This window comes from Condylura cristata, unplaced genomic scaffold (assembly GCF_000260355.1).
Source record: "Condylura cristata isolate star-nosed mole 26May11 unplaced genomic scaffold, ConCri1.0 scaffold00021, whole genome shotgun sequence".
NCBI classification, from domain to species: Eukaryota; Metazoa; Chordata; class Mammalia; order Eulipotyphla; family Talpidae; genus Condylura; species Condylura cristata.
In genome coordinates this window covers 37,850,052-37,871,536 of record NW_004567122.1, presented here as the reverse complement: position 1 = coordinate 37,871,536, position 21,485 = coordinate 37,850,052, and the positions used below count along the sequence as shown (strand labels likewise).

Sequence of the window (21,485 nt, the reverse complement as noted above, 5' to 3'; positions counted from 1 at the left end):
CCTTAAGTTGAATATAATTTGGATGCAGAGATTGTGAAATGGGGGTCAGTGGTATACAGAGGAGAAGCAGGAATGATGAGGATGTGAATTGAAGCCCCTTATGGGGGAGGCTCTGGGAAAGAGGGCAGCAGAGGGCAGAAGAGAAGAAGGGTAGCTGTCCCCATCAGCTCCCACCATTCTTGCCAGGGAGGAAATGAAATTGGTAGATCTTCTGATTCTCCAAGGGAAGCCAAACACCTCTCTGAGGCTGTAAATGTAGACTTCTGGGTCCACATGGAAGAAAAAAATACCCTGCAGGGCTGAGAAAACACATCGACAGCCAGGTGGTCTCCATGATGCCTTTTGCAGCCTCCTCTCAATGCCCCTCCAGGGGAGTCCACCCCTGCTCTGTGCAGATGTCTCTCCTCAGGTGCTGGTAAATCACAGTGAGAAGAAATGGCTCTCCTTCCCCCATCTCGGGCCCAGCAGTATCTGGAGCATTCTGATCCCCATAATCCTTGTTCTCAGGAAATATTAATGATTTAATCTCCTTAGCACACTCCCTCTCTTATGCAGCAGGACCAGTGCGCTTTCCAGGCAAGACCCAAAGAAATCCAGGCACGAGCCCCACACATCCTGACTCAGTTCTGCCACAGGAAGACTGGCCTCAGCCCCTCCACTGAGCCAACCCGGCCATGGCTGAAGTGACAGCAGAGGAGGTGGAAAAGTTCCTGGACTCCAATATTGGCTTTACCAAACGCTACTACCAACTCCGCTACCAGGCCAAGGTTGTTGCCGACCTCCTGGGAGCCAAGGAGGCTGCTGTTGACCTCAGCCACTACCACCCACTGAGCAGCGTGGAGGAGAGCGAAATCATATTCGACCTCCTGAGGGACTTTCAGGAGAACATACAGACGGAGAAATGCATCTTCAACGTCATGAAGAAGCTGTGCTTCCTTCTGCAGGCGGATCGCATGAGCCTCTTCATGCACAGGGCCCGGAATGGCATTGGGGAGCTGGCCACGCGGCTCTTCAATGTCCACAAGGATGCGGTCCTCGAGGACTGCCTGGTGATGCCTGACTCCGAGATTGTCTTCCCCCTGGATATGGGTGTGGTGGGTTATGTCGCACACTCAAAGAAGATGGCCAATGTCTCCAACACTGCAGAGGTACCCCTTCACCTCATGAGGGAGGGCAAGGGGTTCTGGGGGTGGAGTGGGTTGGGGAGCTGCTGGCCACCAGGTGATGTCTTGGCACTTCTCTTTAGTTAGTCATATATTTGTATAGAACTTTCTTTTCAAAAAACTCAAACTTCACAGAGGAGTGTAAAAATAGTACAAAGTACTGAGTATCTTTGATCCAAACTCACCAATTGTTAACATCTTGTTACATTGCTTTTCTCTGTTTTTTTTTTTTTTTTTTTAATGACCCATCTGAGAGTTAGCTGCAGCCCTTTTAACCTGAGCTACTAGCTGGGTATCTCCAGAACTAGGGCATATATTTCTCAGCTATCCACAGCACAATGATTACCTTCAGGAAATATAACATTGAAACAGTGCTATTGAGTAGCCAGCATTTGCCAATTGTCTCAATTATGTCTAGTAATTTTTCTTTATTCTCCTTGAATTTAACAGTTTTTTAGTCTGGAGAGGCTAAGTATTTTGCAGAAATGTCTGTTTAGGTTTGTCTGCTGTCGTCTTCACGATAGATTCAGATGAAGCATTTATGTCGGGATGTCAGAGACGATGTATTTTTCTTCATGCATTACATGAGGTGAAGTAGAATGACAATTTGTCTCATTGATAGAAATGTGAACACTGATCACTTGGTTAAGCATTCGTGTCTTTCTCCAAAGAGTCCAGGGTTCTGTTGACAGCTCTTGGCATGGCATCCTTCATCATCTTGGGCAAATCACTCAGTCATTCCTCCCATCACTCTCCTTCCGGTCCGACTCCACTCATCCCTATGCTAAGAAGAGTGCTGTTTCCTATTTAATCCCCAAGTCCACTCTGGAGGCTTTGACTGTGTGTCTTCAGAAGCTCTTGGGCCTGGCATTCCTGTTGCCCTGCTGGTGACACTGGCATGGGCTGTAACCAGTCCAGGTCTGTAGTCTGTGCACTTGCTGTTTCCCTGTGTCTGTTTCTTCTGTCATTTCTCCTCAGACACCAATATTGACTTTGGCTTGGATGGAGAAGGAGAAGGAAGATGTGTAGACAAGGTTTAAAGTTGTTCCTTAAACATCAAAGAATAATACTTGTAGCTTTCAGGACCCTTGGAAAGCCTGGGAAATGGCTACACTCACTGCATTAAAAAAAAAAGATTTATTTATTTATGCATACAGGACTGGGGTACAGGCCAGAGGTATAGAGGTGTAGGTGAGAAGATTCACCAGAGACAGAGTGGGGAGTAGAACAGGTTGACTGACAAAGTGCACTGCTGAGGGGAGCAGTGGGTGGGCCTGCTGTGCCATGTGGGTCATCTCCAGGGAGGGGATTGAACTCATGCTGAAGTGGCTTTAGCTTCTTAGTGCTGTGCTTTAACCCGCTGCGCCACTAGGGAGGGCCGGCACTGCATTTTTAAAATGTGAAAACATGGAAAAGAAATTTCTGGAGTGGTCATGTAACACTTGAACTCTTTGAATATTCTTATTTATCCTTAGGATTGCCTCAGGGGCAGTCCTTAAGATTTGTCTGACAAAACAGTAGATACCCAAGTTAAAATTGAATTTTAAGTAAACAATAATGTTTTGAAAACAGTATGTTCTATGCAACATTTAGGGTAGACCTACACTAAAGAAATTATTTATTGACTTGAAATCAAATTGAGCTTCCTGTGTTTATTTGCTGAATCTGATAAACCTTCTTCATTCTTAAGCCCTTCCCCCATTCAGAAAATCCTCATTCCTTAGTCCTCTGCCTGGATAGTCCTCAGTGTGGATAGTCATAACAATTTATTGAGTGAGTAAAAAACTGATGGTCTTCTCCAGTCGACTGGGGCTTGCGATTTAAAATAAATATTTATTTGGCCATTGTCCTGGTTCTTGACACAGAGCTCCTGGTACCCTCAATGTCCTGCTGATTGTTGGTCTTTTTTTCTGTTGAAGCAACTCTTGGGTGGGCTCAGGGTGGAGGCTTATCACCAGAAAGACCAAGCCATGAGTAGATGCTTGAAACTTTATTTCCCCACCTCCCCATTCTCCAGAAAGGGAAGAGGAGATGAAATAAAGTTGATAGTCAAATATGCCTATATAACATAACCTCCATAAAAAGCCCCAAAGTAGGCCCTCCCTGGTGACGCAGTGGGTTAAAGCACTGCACTAAGAAGCTGAAACCACTTCCGCATGAGTTCAATTCCCACCTGCCCGGGAGGTGACCACATGGCTGGCAGACCTCTCCTGACCCGCCCGCTGCTCCCCTCAGCAGTGTACTTCGTCGATCTGCCTGTTCTGCTCCCCACTCTGTCTCTGGTGAAGTCTTTTACCACCCCTGAGTCTCTGGCCTGTACCCCAGTTCTGTATGCACAAATAAATCTTTAAAAAAAAAAAAGCCCCAAAGTAAAAGGTTTGGAGAACTTCTGGGTTGGGGAGTATATCCATGTGCTGGGAGGGCAGTGCACCCCAACTCCTGGGGAACAGAAATTTCTGTACTTGGGACCCTCCCAAACCTTGACCTGTGTATTCATCTACTCTTCATCTATATCCTTTATTATCTAATGTCAGTAATCATAACTGCTTCCTTAAGTTCTGTGGGCCATTCGAGCAAATTCTGGAGTTTGTGGAAACTCCAGTTAGGAGCACAGAGAACAACTCAAGTTTTGTTACTGATGTCTTTCTCTGGCTGGATGTCTCATATTTTCAAATAATGAGCTTGCTTTAAATAGCTTCTAAGGTCCTTTCTGCCTCTGATAATCTCAGATTCTATACCACGGTTCTTGAGAATACTTTATATGCTGCAATACGAGGATGATAACAGTGCAAATGCCAGTAGCTGTGATTTGGGGGGCGGGAGGTGAGGGGAGTTCTAGGACTGAGAATTCAGTGGGAAAGAGGGTCCTGGTGGATTCAGTAACATCTGCCTCTGAGGGAGGTAAGGCCCTGACATTGGTTTCTCCGGCAGAGGCAAATATGGTAAAGCTTAATGACTTCATAAAAATGCATGTGAACCTGCCCCACCCAGGCCGTGTTCAGGGAAGCATGTGTCCTTAGAGAATGACATGGAAAACCTTTCATGGCTAATGCCTCTTTAGAGACTTTGCTTGATAAGCTAGTGCTAATTTAAGTGGCCCACGACAGGCTTTCCTTAATTCCTTTACCCTTCACCTGGTTTAAGACAGCATCATGGACAATGCTGGGTTTGTTTAATCCTGCTCCAGTGGGAAATTTCTGAATTTTGGACAAGGTTCTGCACACTCTGTTCTAGAAAATTTCTATGAAATACATTCTATTTGCAGAACATCCTGAATGGTGTGTGTCCAAGTTGGCTTGTATCCTGAGTACGGGCAATGACTGGACACCTTTCAGTGCCATCAGGAAACAGAGCAGTAGATTCTTCTGCATTTATGACAGTTCAGGCTATCTCCTCTTTCTGGGCTTACTGACCACACTACCCTATACTGGCTTCTCAGACTGATTTATGGGTGCTGTGGAGGGCTCTCAACAATAAGGGAAGAGCTTGTCCAACTCCCTACCATGAACTCCTGGGGCTCTGGGTGTTTCCTTGTCTTGTCTTGTTCTTCACATCCTGATTTGTCTTTGCTTCCTTCAGGATGAGCATTTCTGTGACTTTGTGGACACTCTCACCGAATACCAGACCAAGAACATCTTGGCTTCCCCCATAATGAACGGGAAGGATGTGGTGGCCATAATCATGGCTGTAAATAAAGTAGAGGGACCACATTTTACCAAAAGAGATGAGGAGGTAAGAATGCTCTGGAAATGGCTGGGATTGGTCATGCTAACCCATCCTCTCAGGTCATGGAGTCCCCCAAAACTTGCTCTTTGTCCTGGCCTCAGTTTCCTGCTGTAAGGCAACTGGTTGGTCTGATGCCCTTTGAGGGCAGGACAGTACTTCAGATATTGAGTTGGAGCCGGGAATGTAGGATTGATTGTCTAGCTCTACCAATATCTAGTTGTTGGATTTGGATGAGTTACTTAGTTTCTCTGACCTCAGTTTTCTTATTTGGCAAATGGGATGATTTTACAGTTTCCACTTTATGGGGTCCATCTTAGTTAGGACAGGGTCAGACAACACACATATGCCTTATCACAGGGACTACAAAGTCAGTAAGTGGAACTATTCCATCCACATACTCTGCCGACATCAATATTCTGTTCTGTGAGTTTTACACTCTCAGAATGCAACATTTTCAATCAGCATTTCCAAGTTTCTGCTGAAGTTCTTTTTATTACTTTTTTAAGAGTTCAGAAGTAGCTTTATGTTTTCAGTTGATGATACAAAAGCAGGTGGCATATATTCCTGTGTAATTTTCTCTCTCACATGTACAAGTCAACAGATTGGTGAATCCAGAGGAACTACAGGTATCACTATATGGAGCATCACAAATTATACCCACAGTTCATTCTAATCCAGTTCTATGTGCTGTAAAACACCTTCATGACATTGTCAGGGACACAGGTGCACCGACAGGCAGAGGTGTTCAAGCCAGTCAGGTTTGGGCTTCTCCCACCATCAAACTTTGAGGCTCCTGGGGAGCCACTGAGGTGCAGGGTGTCCAATGTGGTAGATGCCATCTTGTCAGTCTGGGCGCTGATGAAGTTTTTAACATAGTCAGACATTTCCTGATGGTGTTTCTCCTTCTTATGTGTCCCCCTCATGCTGTGGGCTTTTCAGATTCTTCTCAAGTACCTCAATTTTGCAAATCTGATCATGAAGGTGTATCATCTGAGTTACCTGCACAACTGTGAGACTCGCCGTGGCCAGGTAAGAGGTGTGACCCCAGAGACCAGACTAGACCTGTCCTTTTACTGAAGCATGGTTGTGGCATGTTGCAGAGTGGGTGAATGAAAGTAGCTGGGAAATGCAGGCTCTCAGCCCAATCCTGGTCTTAGGAACTAGTAGCCGTTTGTAAAACTGAACCCCAGAGCAGTCATATGCGCACGTTTACAAGTCAGACAGCTTGGGTCTGAATCTTTGTTAAGCCATTTACTAACATTTACTAACTCCAAGAGCTGAGGGGAAGTGACTGTTTTACCCTCTCCAACCTCCAGCCTCCCCATTTGAAAAATGAGGATAATTATGGTCACACCCTCCAAAAGCTATTATCGGTACTTAGTGAGATAATACATGAATAACACTTGTGCTCAAACATTGTTTGTTGCGATTATTCTTATTAACAACCTGTGTGATCAAATACCTGCCAAGGTTAGGTCCAATGTCCACTAGCCAGTTATATACCTCTCTGAAACTCAGTTTCTCCATCTATAAAATGAAGATAATCCTTTCTGTCTGTCTCTTTCATTATTTTCTTAACTGAAATAAACTCTCTCTAGCTATGGGAGCTGATACTTTATGATTCAGTTTCACTGTGGTTTTGTACTTCTTTAGATACTGCTGTGGTCGGGGAGCAAAGTCTTTGAAGAGCTTACTGACATCGAGAGACAGTTTCACAAAGCCCTGTACACAGTCCGAGCTTTCCTCAACTGTGACAGATACTCTGTGGGGCTCTTGGACATGACCAAGCAGAAGGTGAGGAAGCCTTGGGACAGACGTTTCCAAGTGTACATTGGCAAATAAAATGTATATGGAGTGGAGCCCAGACTGTGTCAGGCCTTCAGCTCACAGGGAACAATCTGGGAGAATGTGGGCGGTTATGAAAAGTTTCTCATGGGTCTTTGTACTGAAGAGAAAACCCGCCTTCGGAGGGGAAAAGTCAATCGAGCACAGGTTTGTAAAAACGGCCTGTTCCTCCTCTAGTCAATTGAAAGAAAGTGAATGTGAGGAAAAAGCTTGTGGAGTAAAGTGAGTGAAGTAAAAGGTGAAGAAAACAGACATTTCTTTGTCTTGTAAAAATCCCAAAGAAAGAATGTTACCAATTCAGGAATTCTCAGAAAATGTAATCAGAGGTAAAAGTAAGTTTCAGAAATCCAGGGCTCACCCAGATGACTGAGGTAGGTGTGGGTGCTTAAGCCTGGTTCCTCAGAATGCTCAGGGGCAGGTTTGCAACAGACCATGGGCTGGCAGAGCATGATGGAGCCCACCATAGCTCCAGAAATGCTCTTCGGCTAAGGTTCCAAATCAAACTGGCCCATGCCCCCTCCTGGGGCTAATCATTTTTTACCTTGAAATAAAATCCCAGAGTTACCTAAACTTGTGATTTCCTGTCTTGAAGACCCACGGTACAAGCTCCTTGCAGGTTCATTTCGTGTCTTGCCAGTGGTGCAAAGACCATTGGAGACCTTCCAGATATTTGGTTGTATGAAAAAATGAATTGTAGAAACTGGGGTTGGAAAGGTCTTTAGGATCAGAACTCCAGCAAATCCCAGAGGTGACAGTAAAACAGAATCTCTGAGAGACTGTGAAAAACTTGCTGAACCACATTTCCTGAGAGAATGCCTTTTTTACTTACTGTTTAGTGGACAACTTTCCAGATCAGTACGTGGCAATTCTCTTTCATAAGCTTTTCTCTGGAAGCATAACTTTATACCCAGAGAAGAGCAGTCATTCAGGAATAATTAATGAATCATCACAGCATAAATTTGCTCATGGAACCATCCCCAAGATTAAGAAACTACGTTCTTAGCCCTTTCCGGTAACTCCCAGACACTCTTCCCTAAAAAGAACCACTATGTGAACTTTAACAACATTCGTTTCGCCTACTCTTGAAATTCACATAAATGGCTTCTTAGCTCCACATTTTGATGAGAAGTTTCATTCTTATTGTTCCACATAGGATCATTCATTATTTATTCTTGTGGAGTGTCCTCTTGGACATCTGAGTTTTCAGATTTGGGTTATTATGAATATAGTTATTATGAACATACTATTATAGGTCTTTGTACACAGTTGTATTTACAACTGGTTAATTTCTGTTAGTATTTATCTAGGAGTACATCTTCTGGGTATGTTTTAATAGATATGGCCTATCTCATTTTCAAATTGATTGTAATATTTTACATTCCCACCAACAACACATGAGTTTCCTCACCAATATAAGCAAATAATGTTTCCTGATTCTTAGGCTGTTAACATGCATTCCCTCAATGATTAATGAGATTGAACATTTTTTTTCATATATTTATTGGCCAGTTTGGTATATTATTTTGTGAAGTGACTATCCAAGCCTTTTCCGTTAAAAAAATTCTATTGCCTCCTTTGTCTTTCTGATTTAAAGTTCTTTACAAATTCTGGATCTGGGTCTTCTGTTGAATGGAAACACCACAAATATCTCCCCCTCTCTGTATTCGCATCCTTTTAGTGGTAAATACATATTTTGATGAATGTAAGATTTGAATTATAATGTAATCTAGGTTATCAGTGTTTTCTTTGATATTTTTGGATTTTATGCCCTACATGAGAGATCTTTCCTAAATCCAAGATAATAAAGATATTCAACTTTTTTTCATGTCAACATCTAAAAGCTTGTTGTTTTAATGTTCACATATAGTTCTACAATTTACCTGAAGTGTTTTAAGCATATAGGGTGAGGTAGGGTCAATATTAATTTTTTTCCATATGGAACTATGAATATCCAACTGACCCAGCACCATTTATTGAAAGGACCATTCTTCCCCCACTGTCCTATTGACAAGACCATTTTTCATATCCTACCTCTATCATCAACCAGTTATCCACATATATTGGGTATATTTCTGGGCTCTGTTTTGTTCCATTGGTATAATTATAGTTGGCTGCAGTGTCAGTATCTTTATAAAACATTTTGATAGCCAGTAATGACAAGACCTCTAAGTTTGTTGTTAAGACCTGTTAGACTTTTTCACTGTGTTTTTTGTCTCTTATACCCCTTCATGTATTTTCCATAAATACATAATATTTTTGTTTTGTATTTTTGGGGCACTTTCAATATTTTTCTGATCTATCTTCCATTGATCATTAATACTTCAGGTGCATCTAATTGACTGTTAAAACTATTTATTGATAGGTATTTTCAACTTCAGAATTCCTATTCATTCTTTTTGTAGTTTCCAGCTATAACTTTGCCTTCTGTATTTGATTTCATGGATGTCAATTATTTTAGTATCTGAGAGCTAACTTATCTGAGCTAACTGCAATGACTCTCTTTCTATGATCTGTTTTCCTTCTTGACTTTTCAGTTAGTTCTTGTTTTATACATTCCTGGTTACTTTTGTGGAAGCATCAGAGATGTTGAAAAATATAGAGATGATTTGAAATTCAGGGCAATGTTCTCTTCTGCCAGAGGGGATTTGTGTTAGTTTTGGCAAACACCTGGTATAAAGGCAGAGCTCCTAAAAATCAATCAGAGATGGAACCAATCTGAAACTGATTGCAATCTTGTTGAGGCCTGGTCTACTTCTGATTCACCTTTCCTCCTGGTGTATTAACTTTTTGGGAAGGTCCCAGCTGAAAGCCTAGGGTATTTCCAGGGTTCTTTCTCCTCAGCAGGCCCCAAATTCCAACATTGTGTTCTTAGCCCTGTAAGCTTGCTGGAAATCTTGCTGAGCTTCTTACCTGCTTAACAGCATCTTCAGTATCAGCAAGAAGGTTCAAAAGAAAAGTGAAATCAGATGTCAGTTTCTCTTCTCCAGTCTTCTCTTCTTTGTGGGATCTTAACTGTAAGTCCTTGCTTCTTTGCTAGCCCAAAGATGCCTTCAAGTAAGTGGAACATACATACCCACTTATACATGTACACACAGATGCACACATACAGAGAGTCCAGATTTATAATTATCCTCAGTTGGAAGATTGGCTTTCAAACAATCTGGCCACTAATAGTAGAAGTAGAAGTTCTCTTTCTTTGTTCTTTAGCCTACATTTAATTTACCTCATTATTTAAAATAGTATAGATGTACCATAATTAATTTATCCTTTTCCCCATATTTGAGCATTTAAATAATTTTTAAATATTCCAGCAATTGAAGACAATGCCACAATGAGCAACACTGAAGTTAAATTCATGCACAGAATATCTACAGAACAGAAGTGTAGAAATGGAATTACTAAAACAAAACTTTTATTTTGCTTCCTCCCAAATTGCCTTCTAAAAGCTATGCCATTTTACATTCTTATGCACAGTGCAGAAATTTTCACTTCCCCAAACCCACCTAATTCTGGGTTGTATACATCTTCTACTTTTTCTATCTGAATGGCCCAAAAGCATTGTATTTTTTTTATTAAGACTTATTTATTAATGTATACAGAGCTGGGGTACAGGCCAGAGGTGCAGGGGTGGTGAGAGGATTGACCAGAGACAGAGTGGGGAGCAGAACAGGTCAACTGATGAAATACACTGCTGAGGGGCGCAGCGGGCGGGTCAGGAGAGGTCTGCCATGCCATGTGGATCACCTCCAGGGCAGGGATCGAACTCATGCTAAAGTGGCTTTAGCTTCTTAGTGCTGTGCTTTAACCCGCTGCGCCACCAGGGCCCCAGCATTGTATGTTTTAACTTTAATAGTTTTTTCACTGATATTAGTGAGGATAAATATTTCTGTATGCTTATTTGTGATTTAGCTTTCTTCTTCCACATTTTGCCAAGATAACTAATTTGCCCATCTTTAGAATTGAATTGTCTATGCCTTACATTGGTAATGCCGGAGACAGACCCAGGCCCTATGGAAATAATATGGAGGTTGCTTAAAATATTAAGGATGGTTCTACCAAAGGATTCAGCAATTCTGTCCCTGTGCATCTACCCAAAGAGTACAAAACACTAATTTGAAGGACTACACACCCTTTCTGCACTGTTTTGGAGTGCCACCATTTTAATATGCCATTTTATCATATGCCAGGTTTCCATATACTCAGGTCTGTTACTCTAATTTTTGCTTTTAAAATAACTCCCTAGGTAATCCTAGTGCAACAGGACCACATTCTAATTTTAGGAAACCTCTATACAACCATTCATTTGTTTTTGTGGTTTTTTTCTTTTTTTGCATACTCTTGAACAAAATATTTTTCCAAATATTGCTTAACAATACACCCTTTGTGAACGGTTCTTTTTGAATCAAAAGAATTTGAGTGTTGGATTCAAAAGGCTACCATGTAAGGTGCCCAGTTTGCACTTAAAAGACTTGATTCCAGACACAGGATGCCCTTGACCGGAGTGCCCTGCCTCTCTGTTCTTTTGAACTCCCTCTCCAATGGGAAAGTCCCACTTAAACAAGAATTTTTTTTTATAACAGTTTATTTTTACATCATTTTGTACATTTTTTCCCCCATCTCAATTGTAATCACCACGGGTTTCCCATCACCAAGTCACCCGTGTGCCATCACCATAATCCCGTGCATTTCCCTCCCTTCCCCCCCCCCCCCGTTTTTGATCCCATTCCCCACTCCACCCCCACAGAATGTCTCTGGTATATGATTGTTCATTATTCTTAAACAAGAATGTTTTGATTCGGTCAATCCCATTGATCCAAAAGATGGCACAGTCTAGCAGATGTTTGCACTGCCACCTGATGCCCAGGGGCTAAGCTGTTACCTGAGCTGTTGACATTATGAAAGAATAACAGCCACTGAATTACAACCTTTCATGGAGTGAATTATATGGTACATGAATTATATCTCAGTAAAGCAGTTTTGAAATCAAAGAGAGGGAAGAGGTTTATTATTATTTTTTAAAGAGTTACTTATGTATACAAACCTGGGGTATAGACCAGAGGTGCAGGAGGTGAGGGGATTCACCAGAGTCAGGATGGGGAGCAGAACAGGTAGATCCACTGAAATACACTGCTGAAGGGGGCAGCAGGTGAGACAGGAGAGGTCTGCCACACCATGTGGGTCAGCTCCCTGGCAGGGATCCAACTCCTGCTGCAGTGGCTGTGGACAGCCTCACAGTGCTGTGCTTTAACCCACTGAGCCACCTCTTTGAAGGAGAAGAGGTTTAGAAGAGATCACCCAGACTCTTGACAACACTGGCTTCTCAGCAGTCTTCAGAGCTGCTCACTCAGGGTTGGTCATAGGGTGTCAGCTCCACGGACCTGTCTTTTTTCTGGGGGCCTCTAACCTTTGTGTCTTCCTGTCATGGCTGTTTTGGCTCCTACCTTGTTACAGGTTAGGACTTTAAAACACTTACTGACGTCACAGGCACTGCTCCTCCGTAAGAGGAACCTGGCTTTCCTCCGGGGCACAGTGGTTCCTTCCTCTGTGTCTCTAGCAGCCAGCATATTATGGGATTCAGGTGGATGCGCAGTTCGCAGTTTCATCCTGAAGTGAACGTCTGTCTATTGCCAGTAGTCAAAAGAAAACCGGACTGGACAGAAGGGCGAAGCCGTGGAATCTAAATTTCACATGTGCTTCCTTCAGCTTGTGGATGATACGAGAATAGGCCAACCACCACAAAAAAAATATGTCCAAGCAGAGGGGCAAAAGGAAGAAGCGTGGCCTCCTACCCACAATGCCCAGCGCTAACAAATCACTGTCCTCAGTATGAACTGATGAATGGAGGGCACAGGAAGACAGAAGCACTTTCTGCCAGCTCAACACGGGCTATGAGTGTTCAGTAGGAAAGCCAGTGGAGAGACAGAAGCAAGAGCTGGCAAGGAGTCCCACTTGGTTTCTTCTCTTGAGGCTGTGCACAGCCATTGCCCACCCTGCTTTCCCTTTCTTGGCTCATGTCACTGCTAGTTGTCTCCCAGGTGCTGTCCTTTCTTTCTGGATACCAGACAGTCTTTCTGTCCATATTTGGTACCATTGTCTTTTAGTTCTTTCTTATTGTGAAATTCATTTCTTCTGACTGCAAAAATAATTCATTTTATTATGGCAAAATTGTTAAATAAAATTTAGACTTATTCCAATCACCCAGGCCAAACCCATTTGTGAAACCTTCGTTGTGAGTTTTTTCCAGAGCATTTTCTAGGTCGCATGATTTATATTTTTGTGACCTCACGCTTCTCACTTGTCAGCTTCATGAACACTTTCCATCAACCTATACACATCTATAACATTGTTCTCATTAGATGCACCATCATTGATTTAATAAATTCCCTTTTGCTCGACACATAGGTTGTTTCTAATTATTTGCTGCTGTAAATGATTCTGTAAAGGACATTGCTTCATCTAAAACTTCAGTCTCATGCTGGCATGTGCTTACATCATTGTCTTTACCACAGAGACCCTACCTCACTTCTCTTGTTCCATGGCACAGGGAGCCTGGAGAGAGCTCCAACTATTAATCATTAATTTTCAGTTAGTGATTAGACACATTCACAGTACCTTAAAGCACAGGCAGAATTGACAACCTCCAGCTTTTGCTGTCCTTTCAAGGTTTTAGAGCGTTCTTCCCACCTTCCAAATTTCAGTGACGTATGACTCACATAGACAAGTCTTCTTTTCTAAATGTTTTTCTGGACATGTGCTTATTGTTTTTTTCATTCCCAGGAATTTTTTGATGTGTGGCCAGTCCTAATGGGTGAAGTTCCACCCTACTCGGGTCCTAGAACTCCAGATGGAAGGGTAAGAACGTTTCTGACCTATTCAGTATGATCAAATGCAAAGTGAGGTACAAAGTAGAGGCAGCTGAAGGATGTTTATCACTTAGGTATTTATCTTCTTCCGATCGGGTTATTTCCTTTGAAATTGTGATAAGTCCTCGCCATTGCCAAGCCCTACATAATTTTTAATTAATACATATTTTATTAGTGAGTTCCCATTGTTCTACAACTTTCTTAATATTTTGATGATACAGGATTTCTCCCCTGAGGTGTGGTCATTATAGCTCCTCACCACCAAAGCACCCATAGTTTTCCAGCATTGTCTGCTGTGCTCTACCCCCACTCCTACCTCTCTCTCTTCACCCCTACCTCTCTCTCTTCCTCCCCTTTTGGATACCTTAGATCTATAGTCAGTTTTCAAGGATTGATTTATAATTAAAGTTTGTCTTTGTTTGGTTCCTCTAGATTCCACAGTAAGTGAAACCATCTTCTGACTTATTTTGCTTAGCACAATCCCTTCCAGCTCCCTCTAAGTTGCCACAAATGGCATGAGTTTATCTTTTTTAATTGCTGAGTAGTATTCCATAGGGTTATGTACCACATTATTTTGATGAAAGGTGTTTTGAATATCTTGCTGGCATTTCACAATGACCTTGTAGGGTTGACCAATAATGAAGCAGTATTCTCATTCTCATTCTCATTCTCAGATAAGAGTTCCAGAAAGGTCACACAGCTTGTTCAAGGACTCACGTTGCAAGAATTTAGAATTATAGATAATTAGAGCTGGAAATACCTGAATATATATAATCTAGAAACTACAAATTGGTAGACAGAAGGTTATAATTAATTTATATTTTATTAATTTCATGAATTTCAGCTCATAGATACATTTGTTTAACTGCATAGGTCTTTTCAATTTTCTTTAGTTTTTAATTTTTTTTAAAGATTTATTTATTTATTCGTACAGAACTGGGGTACAGGCCAGAGATGCAGAGGGTGAGAGGATTCACCAGAGACAGAGCTGGGAGTGGAACAGGCAGAATGATGAAGTACACTGCTGAGGGGAGTGGCGGGCGGGCCAGGAGAGGTCTGCCGTGCCATGTGGATCTCCTCCAGGGCAGGCGAGGATCTAACTCATGTGGAAGTGGTTTAAGCTTCTTAGTGCTGTGCTTTAACCCGCTGTGCCACCAGGGAGGGCCAAATTTTCTTTATTTTTTAAAAAATTTGAATTGGTGGCTTAACAGTGAAAAGCAAGACATTTCTCACAAATATCAAGACTTTCAGTTTCCTTGAAAGAGTAGGAGATCAGTCAAAACTGAACCCACAGTCCTGCAGGGTAAATTTGACTGGAGCAGAGAAGCAAATGTCTCCTTGGAAGGTGAGATCATGGGCTCTCTAATTTGCCACAGTCCCCACTATTCCCTCTTGTGTACACCTGCTCTCCTCATTTACTTTTCATTCAGACCTCTCTAGTTAGTTCAGTCTATGACCTCTGTCCTACTACAACTGCTTCGTTTAAACTTCAGGCACAGACCCTCCCTGGTGGTGCAGTGGGTTGGAGCACTGCACTGCAAAGCTAAGCCAAACCATGGCTGCTTCAGTGCAAGTTCGATCCCCACCAGGGAGGTGACCCACATGGCACAACAGACCTCTCCTGTCTCACCCACTGCTTGCCTCAGCAGTGTGCTTTGTCAATCTTCCTGTTCTGCTCCCTGCTGTTTTTGGTGAATCCTCTCACTGCCTTTGCACCTCTGGCCTCTTTGTACCCCATTTCTATATGCATAAATAAATAAAATCTTTAAAAAATACTCTTTATACACAAGTGCTTCAAAGAATCTGAAATGATAGAGGGATGTGAAGATGTAAACCTACCTTTCACTCAGAAAGCCTACAGAAACTATAAAATGACTGAATCACCTTAGCCAAGGCCACACAGGATAACCAAAAGGTAGGTTCATATCTTTAAATTGAGTTTTACTCCAGTGCCCTTCCTATAGACCTTTTAACCTGTCTGAAATGGTATAACTGTTTCTGCTAACAGGCCTGAATCCACGCAAACATCACTAACAACACCCAAAATAAAGGGTGTGTGTGTGGGGGGGGCAGATTTTATTTAGTTTTAATCCAAACTATGGAAATTTAAAATTAATTAGCTTCATGTGGACACTAGAAAAGATTCCAGCCTTGGAATCTACATTGTCTACTGTATATTATTTGAAACAACCCATATAAACTACTGTTATGCAGTTTCAAATTACTCTTTCAGCCATTAAATTTCATTATTTCTTTAAAGAAGACTAGGGCTTCAAGGACTGTATTGTGTATTGTATTGCTGTCAGAAAATTATTTGGGACACTTTCCTTTCTTAAGTATAGTTATTTTTGTGTTAGTATAGTTGGCATGTTACCATTGAGTTTTTTCCTAATTCACATGAATTGGACTTCTATCTTTTGGAAATGTAGAAGTTGAGAAACTGGAACAGAGACCATGTTAGCTTTCAGACACACCAATTAAATTTTTTAAAGATTTATTTATTTATGCATACAGAACTGGGGTATAGGCCAGAGGTGCAGGGGTGAGAAAGGACTCACCAAAGACAGAGTGGGGAGCAGAACAGGCTGACTAATGAAGTACACTGCTGAGGGGAACAGCAGTCAGGTCAGGAGAGGTCTGCTGCACCATATGGATCACCTCGGGGCTGCAGATCAAACTTTCACTGAAGGTGCTGCAGCTTACTTGCAGTGCTGCACTTTTTAATCCATTGCACCACCAGGGAGGGCTTCACACCAACTACATTTAACTTCAGTCTCTGTGACTGATTTAACACACACTTCTGTGGTCATTTCTCACTGAGAAACAGCCAGGAAGAGCTGTCCATCATTTGATCAGTTTAAGAGGCTTTGATTTCACGAGGTGATTAGTATACTCAAGATTAAGACTTTTCCCAAACTCCTCTCCAAGGGCTTAGTCCTTGAAGAGTAGAGGTATTCTATTGTAACAGAAAAAGTCAAAAGATAAAGGATTGGGGTTTGGGTTGGTTGCAAACCTGTAGTATAAGCATGATTAAATAACCCTTTGGGCCCTTGATTTTCCTACCCCTGGGGTGCTACCACTGAATTCATCACCAAACCCAGTTCCATGTCTAGGACTGAGCTTGTTATAGGGAAACCCCAGTGTGACTTGGATTGGCTGACTGTGGGTCCTTGCCCACATGATTAAAAGAGACTTACAGTGAGATTTAATTGCAGGCACATACAGAAAAATTACTGGTCGGTTTTATTTACAAGTGAAAAGGAATTGAATAATTCAGGGGAAGAGAGAGAGAGAGATAAGTTTGCTAATGTGTCCAACCAGTTCGCTGACCTGAAACCCCAATAATACTCTGAGAGCTGGTGAAAAGCCAAAAGCTCAGCTGCAAGCCATCCGACTAAGAGAGAGACCCCAAAGCCCAAAATGTCTGTCTTATATCCAAACAGACCACACGGCTGCCTAACTTCATCCGCGGGTCCTAGCAATCCTCCCTTTGGTGTTGCTGGGATTTGTAGTTCCGGTGTCTGGACTGGGGATGGAGTCCACAAAATCTGTATCTGTAGAAGTCATTCAAGACATCCTTTCCCAAGCGAGGACCAGAGACAGTAGGTCCTATGGACAAATGAGGATTTTCTGCACAGGGCATGAGCATGGAAGGGGAAGGCCTGTGTGCAGATCCTTTCTCCTGCAGCTAGTTCTATGTCTTCAGGCAACCTCTCTAAGGTTCAGTACCCTACTCAGTAATGCCCATGTAATTAAGTTGACCTAATTCAGCTGTGGTCATAAAAGCACATTACAAGTTGACACACAGCAGACTCACCAATAATCACAGCTAATCAGATCAAACCTCACAACCAGACAGGCACTTTTCCTGTGTTATGTCATTTACTCTTCACAATGAGTTTATGAAGAAGGCACCCTATTATCCTCATTTGTCAGCTGCAATTGAAGTCCAGAGAGATCGAATCACTTGCATAAATTCATACCCAGCGTGCTTTTCTCTCTGGTAACCATCAACTTATGGTGCTTTCTAACATTGCCTTTGGCCTTTTAACATAACTAACTCATTATGCACCACATTCCTATTAGGAAGAAAGCTTTTGTCAGAATTTGACCAATTAACTTCCCCACATCTGGAATTCAAAGTTCTCAAAGAGCAACCACATTTCACTTTATATTTAAAAAATAAAGTGTAGGTAATTGTCAAGATGGTGGTGAGGTAAAGATACTGGGCTCACCTCCTCCAATTACACACTGTAAATTGGTGTTTTACTGTAAATTGCACACAGTAAAACTGGTGTAAAACAAAGCCAACCCTCACCCTCCCCAAAATCAAAATCAAAAAAAACAAACAAAAAAAAACACTGAAGGAGCAAACTGGCTAACACTACACAAAATAGGACCATCAGCCCTGACAAAAAAGGGAGAAAGACTTAGAAAAAACTAAGTGAATTGTTTCGATGATAATAGGGCAATACAGCCTACAGGAGGGAGGAGGCAATGTGCAGAGCCTCTGTGGCTACTGATGTGGGCACGCACCAATACTGAGATGCAGAACTGCACGGGGCAAAGGGGTACCAGAGCAGGCAGCCAGGATGGCGGGTGCATTGGTGGGCAGTGGCAGTCATGGGGGCAACAGAGCAAAAATTATCATCTTGAATCTGAGGCTCATAGTACACAACAGCTGTAGCTTGAATTGGACCAGAGCACCTGAGCTTCCCTACAGAAGAGAATAGCACTGGAGCCCAGGCTGAGACTTCCAAAACTTCTGCCACCCCTTCCCCATGTTGAGATATTCAGAAGCCCTGCCACTTCCCCCAAAGACCTGGTTCACAACAGGAAGTTCAAGTTCCTGTGCTCCTGGAGAGGATGCTTGACGCCCCTGGCCCAGTCCTCTCTTATTATTACCTCTCTCTGCTACAACTACTACTACATAGTAGCCTCCAACTACTATGCAAACAGATGCAAACACAACAGTTAAAAAGCATCCCCTACTAAGGCCCATACAAAATAGAAAATGAGGAGCTAGGAGAACACAGTACTAATGCCAGAACAACAATAAAAATGGAAGGGAGCCCTGCCAGAGGAGCTGCAGGAGATGCAGAGGATGACGGGAAGGTAGTTCAGGGCAACAGTGTGGAAATGCTGATGGGATCTAAAAATACAGAGGCACAAAACAACAATAGAATAAAGATAATGAAAGTATCAGGCAATTACACTTAGAAATGATAGGCTAAGAATCACTGTAACTGATTTTGAAAATTCAGTTGACAGACAATGGTAAACAATAGAGAGGACTGATGAGCTCACAAACAATGTTGCAGAACACAAGCATAGAACAAGGAAGAGAAACAGAGAATTTAAAAAATGAAAACACTGTAAGAGTAGTGTGGGATAGCTTAAAGAGAAATAACAGCTGTATCATGGGGATCCCAGAAGAGAAAAAAGGCAAAGGCATACAAAACTTAGTTAAAGCTAAACTCACTGAAAACAATCTTAGACTAGAAATGAATTAGAATTTGTGACTCAAGAGACCCCAAAAGTTCCAAACAAAATAATCCCAGATTGCCAGATACCAATACACATTATAATACAGCTTTTGAAATCTAACAAGCACAGAGTATTAGTACTACAAAGAGAAAAAAGGGTGATACATAAGGGCACACCAGTCAAACTGTCAGCAGACTTTTCAACAGAAACATTACAAGCATGAGGCCCTGAAAAGAGATATTTAAATTATTTTTTAAAAAGCTTGCAGTTCAGATTCCATTACCTAGCAAGATTAATAATCAAGAAAAAGGGAAGTGTAAGGAAAGTCACTGAAAAGCAAAAAGTAGAAGAATTTATTAACACAAAACTGCATATGAAAGAAATTCTATGCGGGCAGAGTTGCTCCCTAGTGGCACAATGGGTTAAAGTGCAGCACTGTGAAGCCACTGCAGCACAAGTTCCAATTTGATCCCTGGCTAGGGAGCTGACCCACATGGTGCATCCGGACTCTCCTGTCTCACCCACTGCTCCTCTCAGCTGTGTATTTCAGTAGATCTCCTCCCCACTCTATCTCTGGTGAATCCTGTCACTCCCCACACCTCTGGCCTGTACCCCAGTTCTTGTATATATAAATAAATACATCTTTAAAAAAGAAATCTTACAGGGGTCATTGCAAAGCAACAGAAAAATGATTATTGAAACCACAGACACCAAGTTACTTAACATGGAGGAGCAGGAGAGTAACAATATGATCCACTAGATCTAGCAGAGACCAGATAGTCCAACAGTCACACATATCTTTCTCTGCTAAGCTCAGTAGAAACATCAAACAAGACATGATGCAAATAACACTTAAGACAATGGAAATGGAACTTAAACAAGCATATTCAGAAGCCCACAAAAACTTAAAAAGACAAGACAAAAAAAGAAAACAACATAACAAAATGGCAATGATTTTTATATCTCAAAAAGCACTGATGTAATTTTTGGAGATGAGTTTGGAGAGTGAGATCCCTGGGTTCAATCTGGGAAAGGTTTCACCAGAGCTTGCCTTTCAGCAGCAGGTGGCAAGTTTCCCAGGAGAGTTTCTCCATGAGACTAAGTTATATTTAAAGAGCAGTTTTATTAGGAGCAGGGACAGAAAAGAGAAGGACACTTGCAAAGGTACAAGGGGGCACGAAGAGCTGCCCCAAAGGGACAGGTTTGCTGAGAGAGCCTGCAGGCAGTCTGCCTCAGGAGAGCGGTCTCTGCTGAGGGAAGTCAGCGCAGAGAAGTCTCGGCCTGGTACAGGTCATGGGCAAGCAGGAAGCTGCTGGGAGGGAGAGAGCCGGTGGAAAGAAGCACCTGCATAGTCACAGGTGGGTACAGAGAGGACTGCTAGTGCAGAGACTGCCCTGATAGAGTCCTTTCCTCCCTGGGAGGGGCTCCCTCCTTTGTGGAGTGGCCTGTTTGCCCATGATTTTGGAGAACTCTGTGGAACCCTAAAGGGACCAGCAATTTCACAGTGGGCCCAATCTCTGTATCTTTACCCTCAGGTATGTGCTTCTGACATTCCCTATAGCAGTCTGCTATCTTTTTGGGCTGTAGGCCTTGTGATAAGGTGCTAAGGGTCTTGGTTTCTATGTCTAGGTTAATTAGGTCGTGTTAATCCTTTCTGTCTCCACCTCCTTGGGTGAGTCAGGTTTTAACCTTGTGATGTCTCCTTTAGGTTTTCTATTCTTTTCCTCCAGCAAGCACCTCAAATGTAAATGGTATGAACTCATCTGTCCAAAGATGTAAAGTGGCTGAATGGGTTTTAAAATAAAGTCTTTATTTTATAAAAAATAAATTGTTACAAAAAACTGCTCTTACAAAAACTTACCTAAACAATAAAGACAAGCATTGATTTAAAAATTGGAAGACAGTTATACTAGCAGATAACAACAAAAAGAAAAAAAGGAACAGCTGTACTTAATCTGATAAAATAGACTTTTTAGAAAAGTAATAAAAATATGAAGGACACTGTATTATGGTGAAGGGTCTCGCACAATAAGAAGAAATGACACACATAGATAGATGTACACTGAATGGAATACTGACCCATGCAGTTGGCAACACAACAGAAGAGAAATATTAATAACACAATCACACTAAGCACTTTAATACCCAACTTATAATAATGGACAGATCCAAAGTAGAAATAAGGAAACACTAGCTTGAAGTGAGGCGCTACATCAAATAGTTCTAACATCTACAGAACACTTCACCCCAAAATTGCTGCATACAATTTTTTTTTCAAGTGCACATGGAACATCTTCAAAAGTAGATCATATCTTGGTACACAAGCCAATTGTCAATAAAACCATCATTATCAAAATTATAATGAGCAATTTCTCTGACCACAAGAGCACAAAATTAGAAA

The 21,485-nt window shown here is 42.0% G+C and overlaps 1 protein-coding gene across 2 annotated transcripts in view; it reads left to right on the top strand.

Moving 5' to 3' along the window:
• Positions 1 to 563: 563 nt before the first annotated feature.
• PDE6A (phosphodiesterase 6A, cGMP-specific, rod, alpha) overlaps positions 564 to 21,485 on the top strand; it is a 76,342-nt gene continuing 55,420 nt past the window's right edge. Inside the window, exons 1-5 of one of the 2 annotated variants that reach the window (XM_004686878.2) lie at positions 564 to 1,148; positions 4,743 to 4,895; positions 5,829 to 5,918; positions 6,543 to 6,683; positions 13,512 to 13,586. In XM_004686878.2, the coding sequence (XP_004686935.1) occupies positions 675 to 1,148; positions 4,743 to 4,895; positions 5,829 to 5,918; positions 6,543 to 6,683; positions 13,512 to 13,586 (933 nt within the window). In that variant the 5' untranslated portion in view covers positions 564 to 674. The remainder of the gene's footprint in view (positions 1,149 to 4,742; positions 4,896 to 5,828; positions 5,919 to 6,542; positions 6,684 to 13,511; positions 13,587 to 21,485) is intronic. The other variant, XM_004686879.2, reaches the window with a different exon arrangement.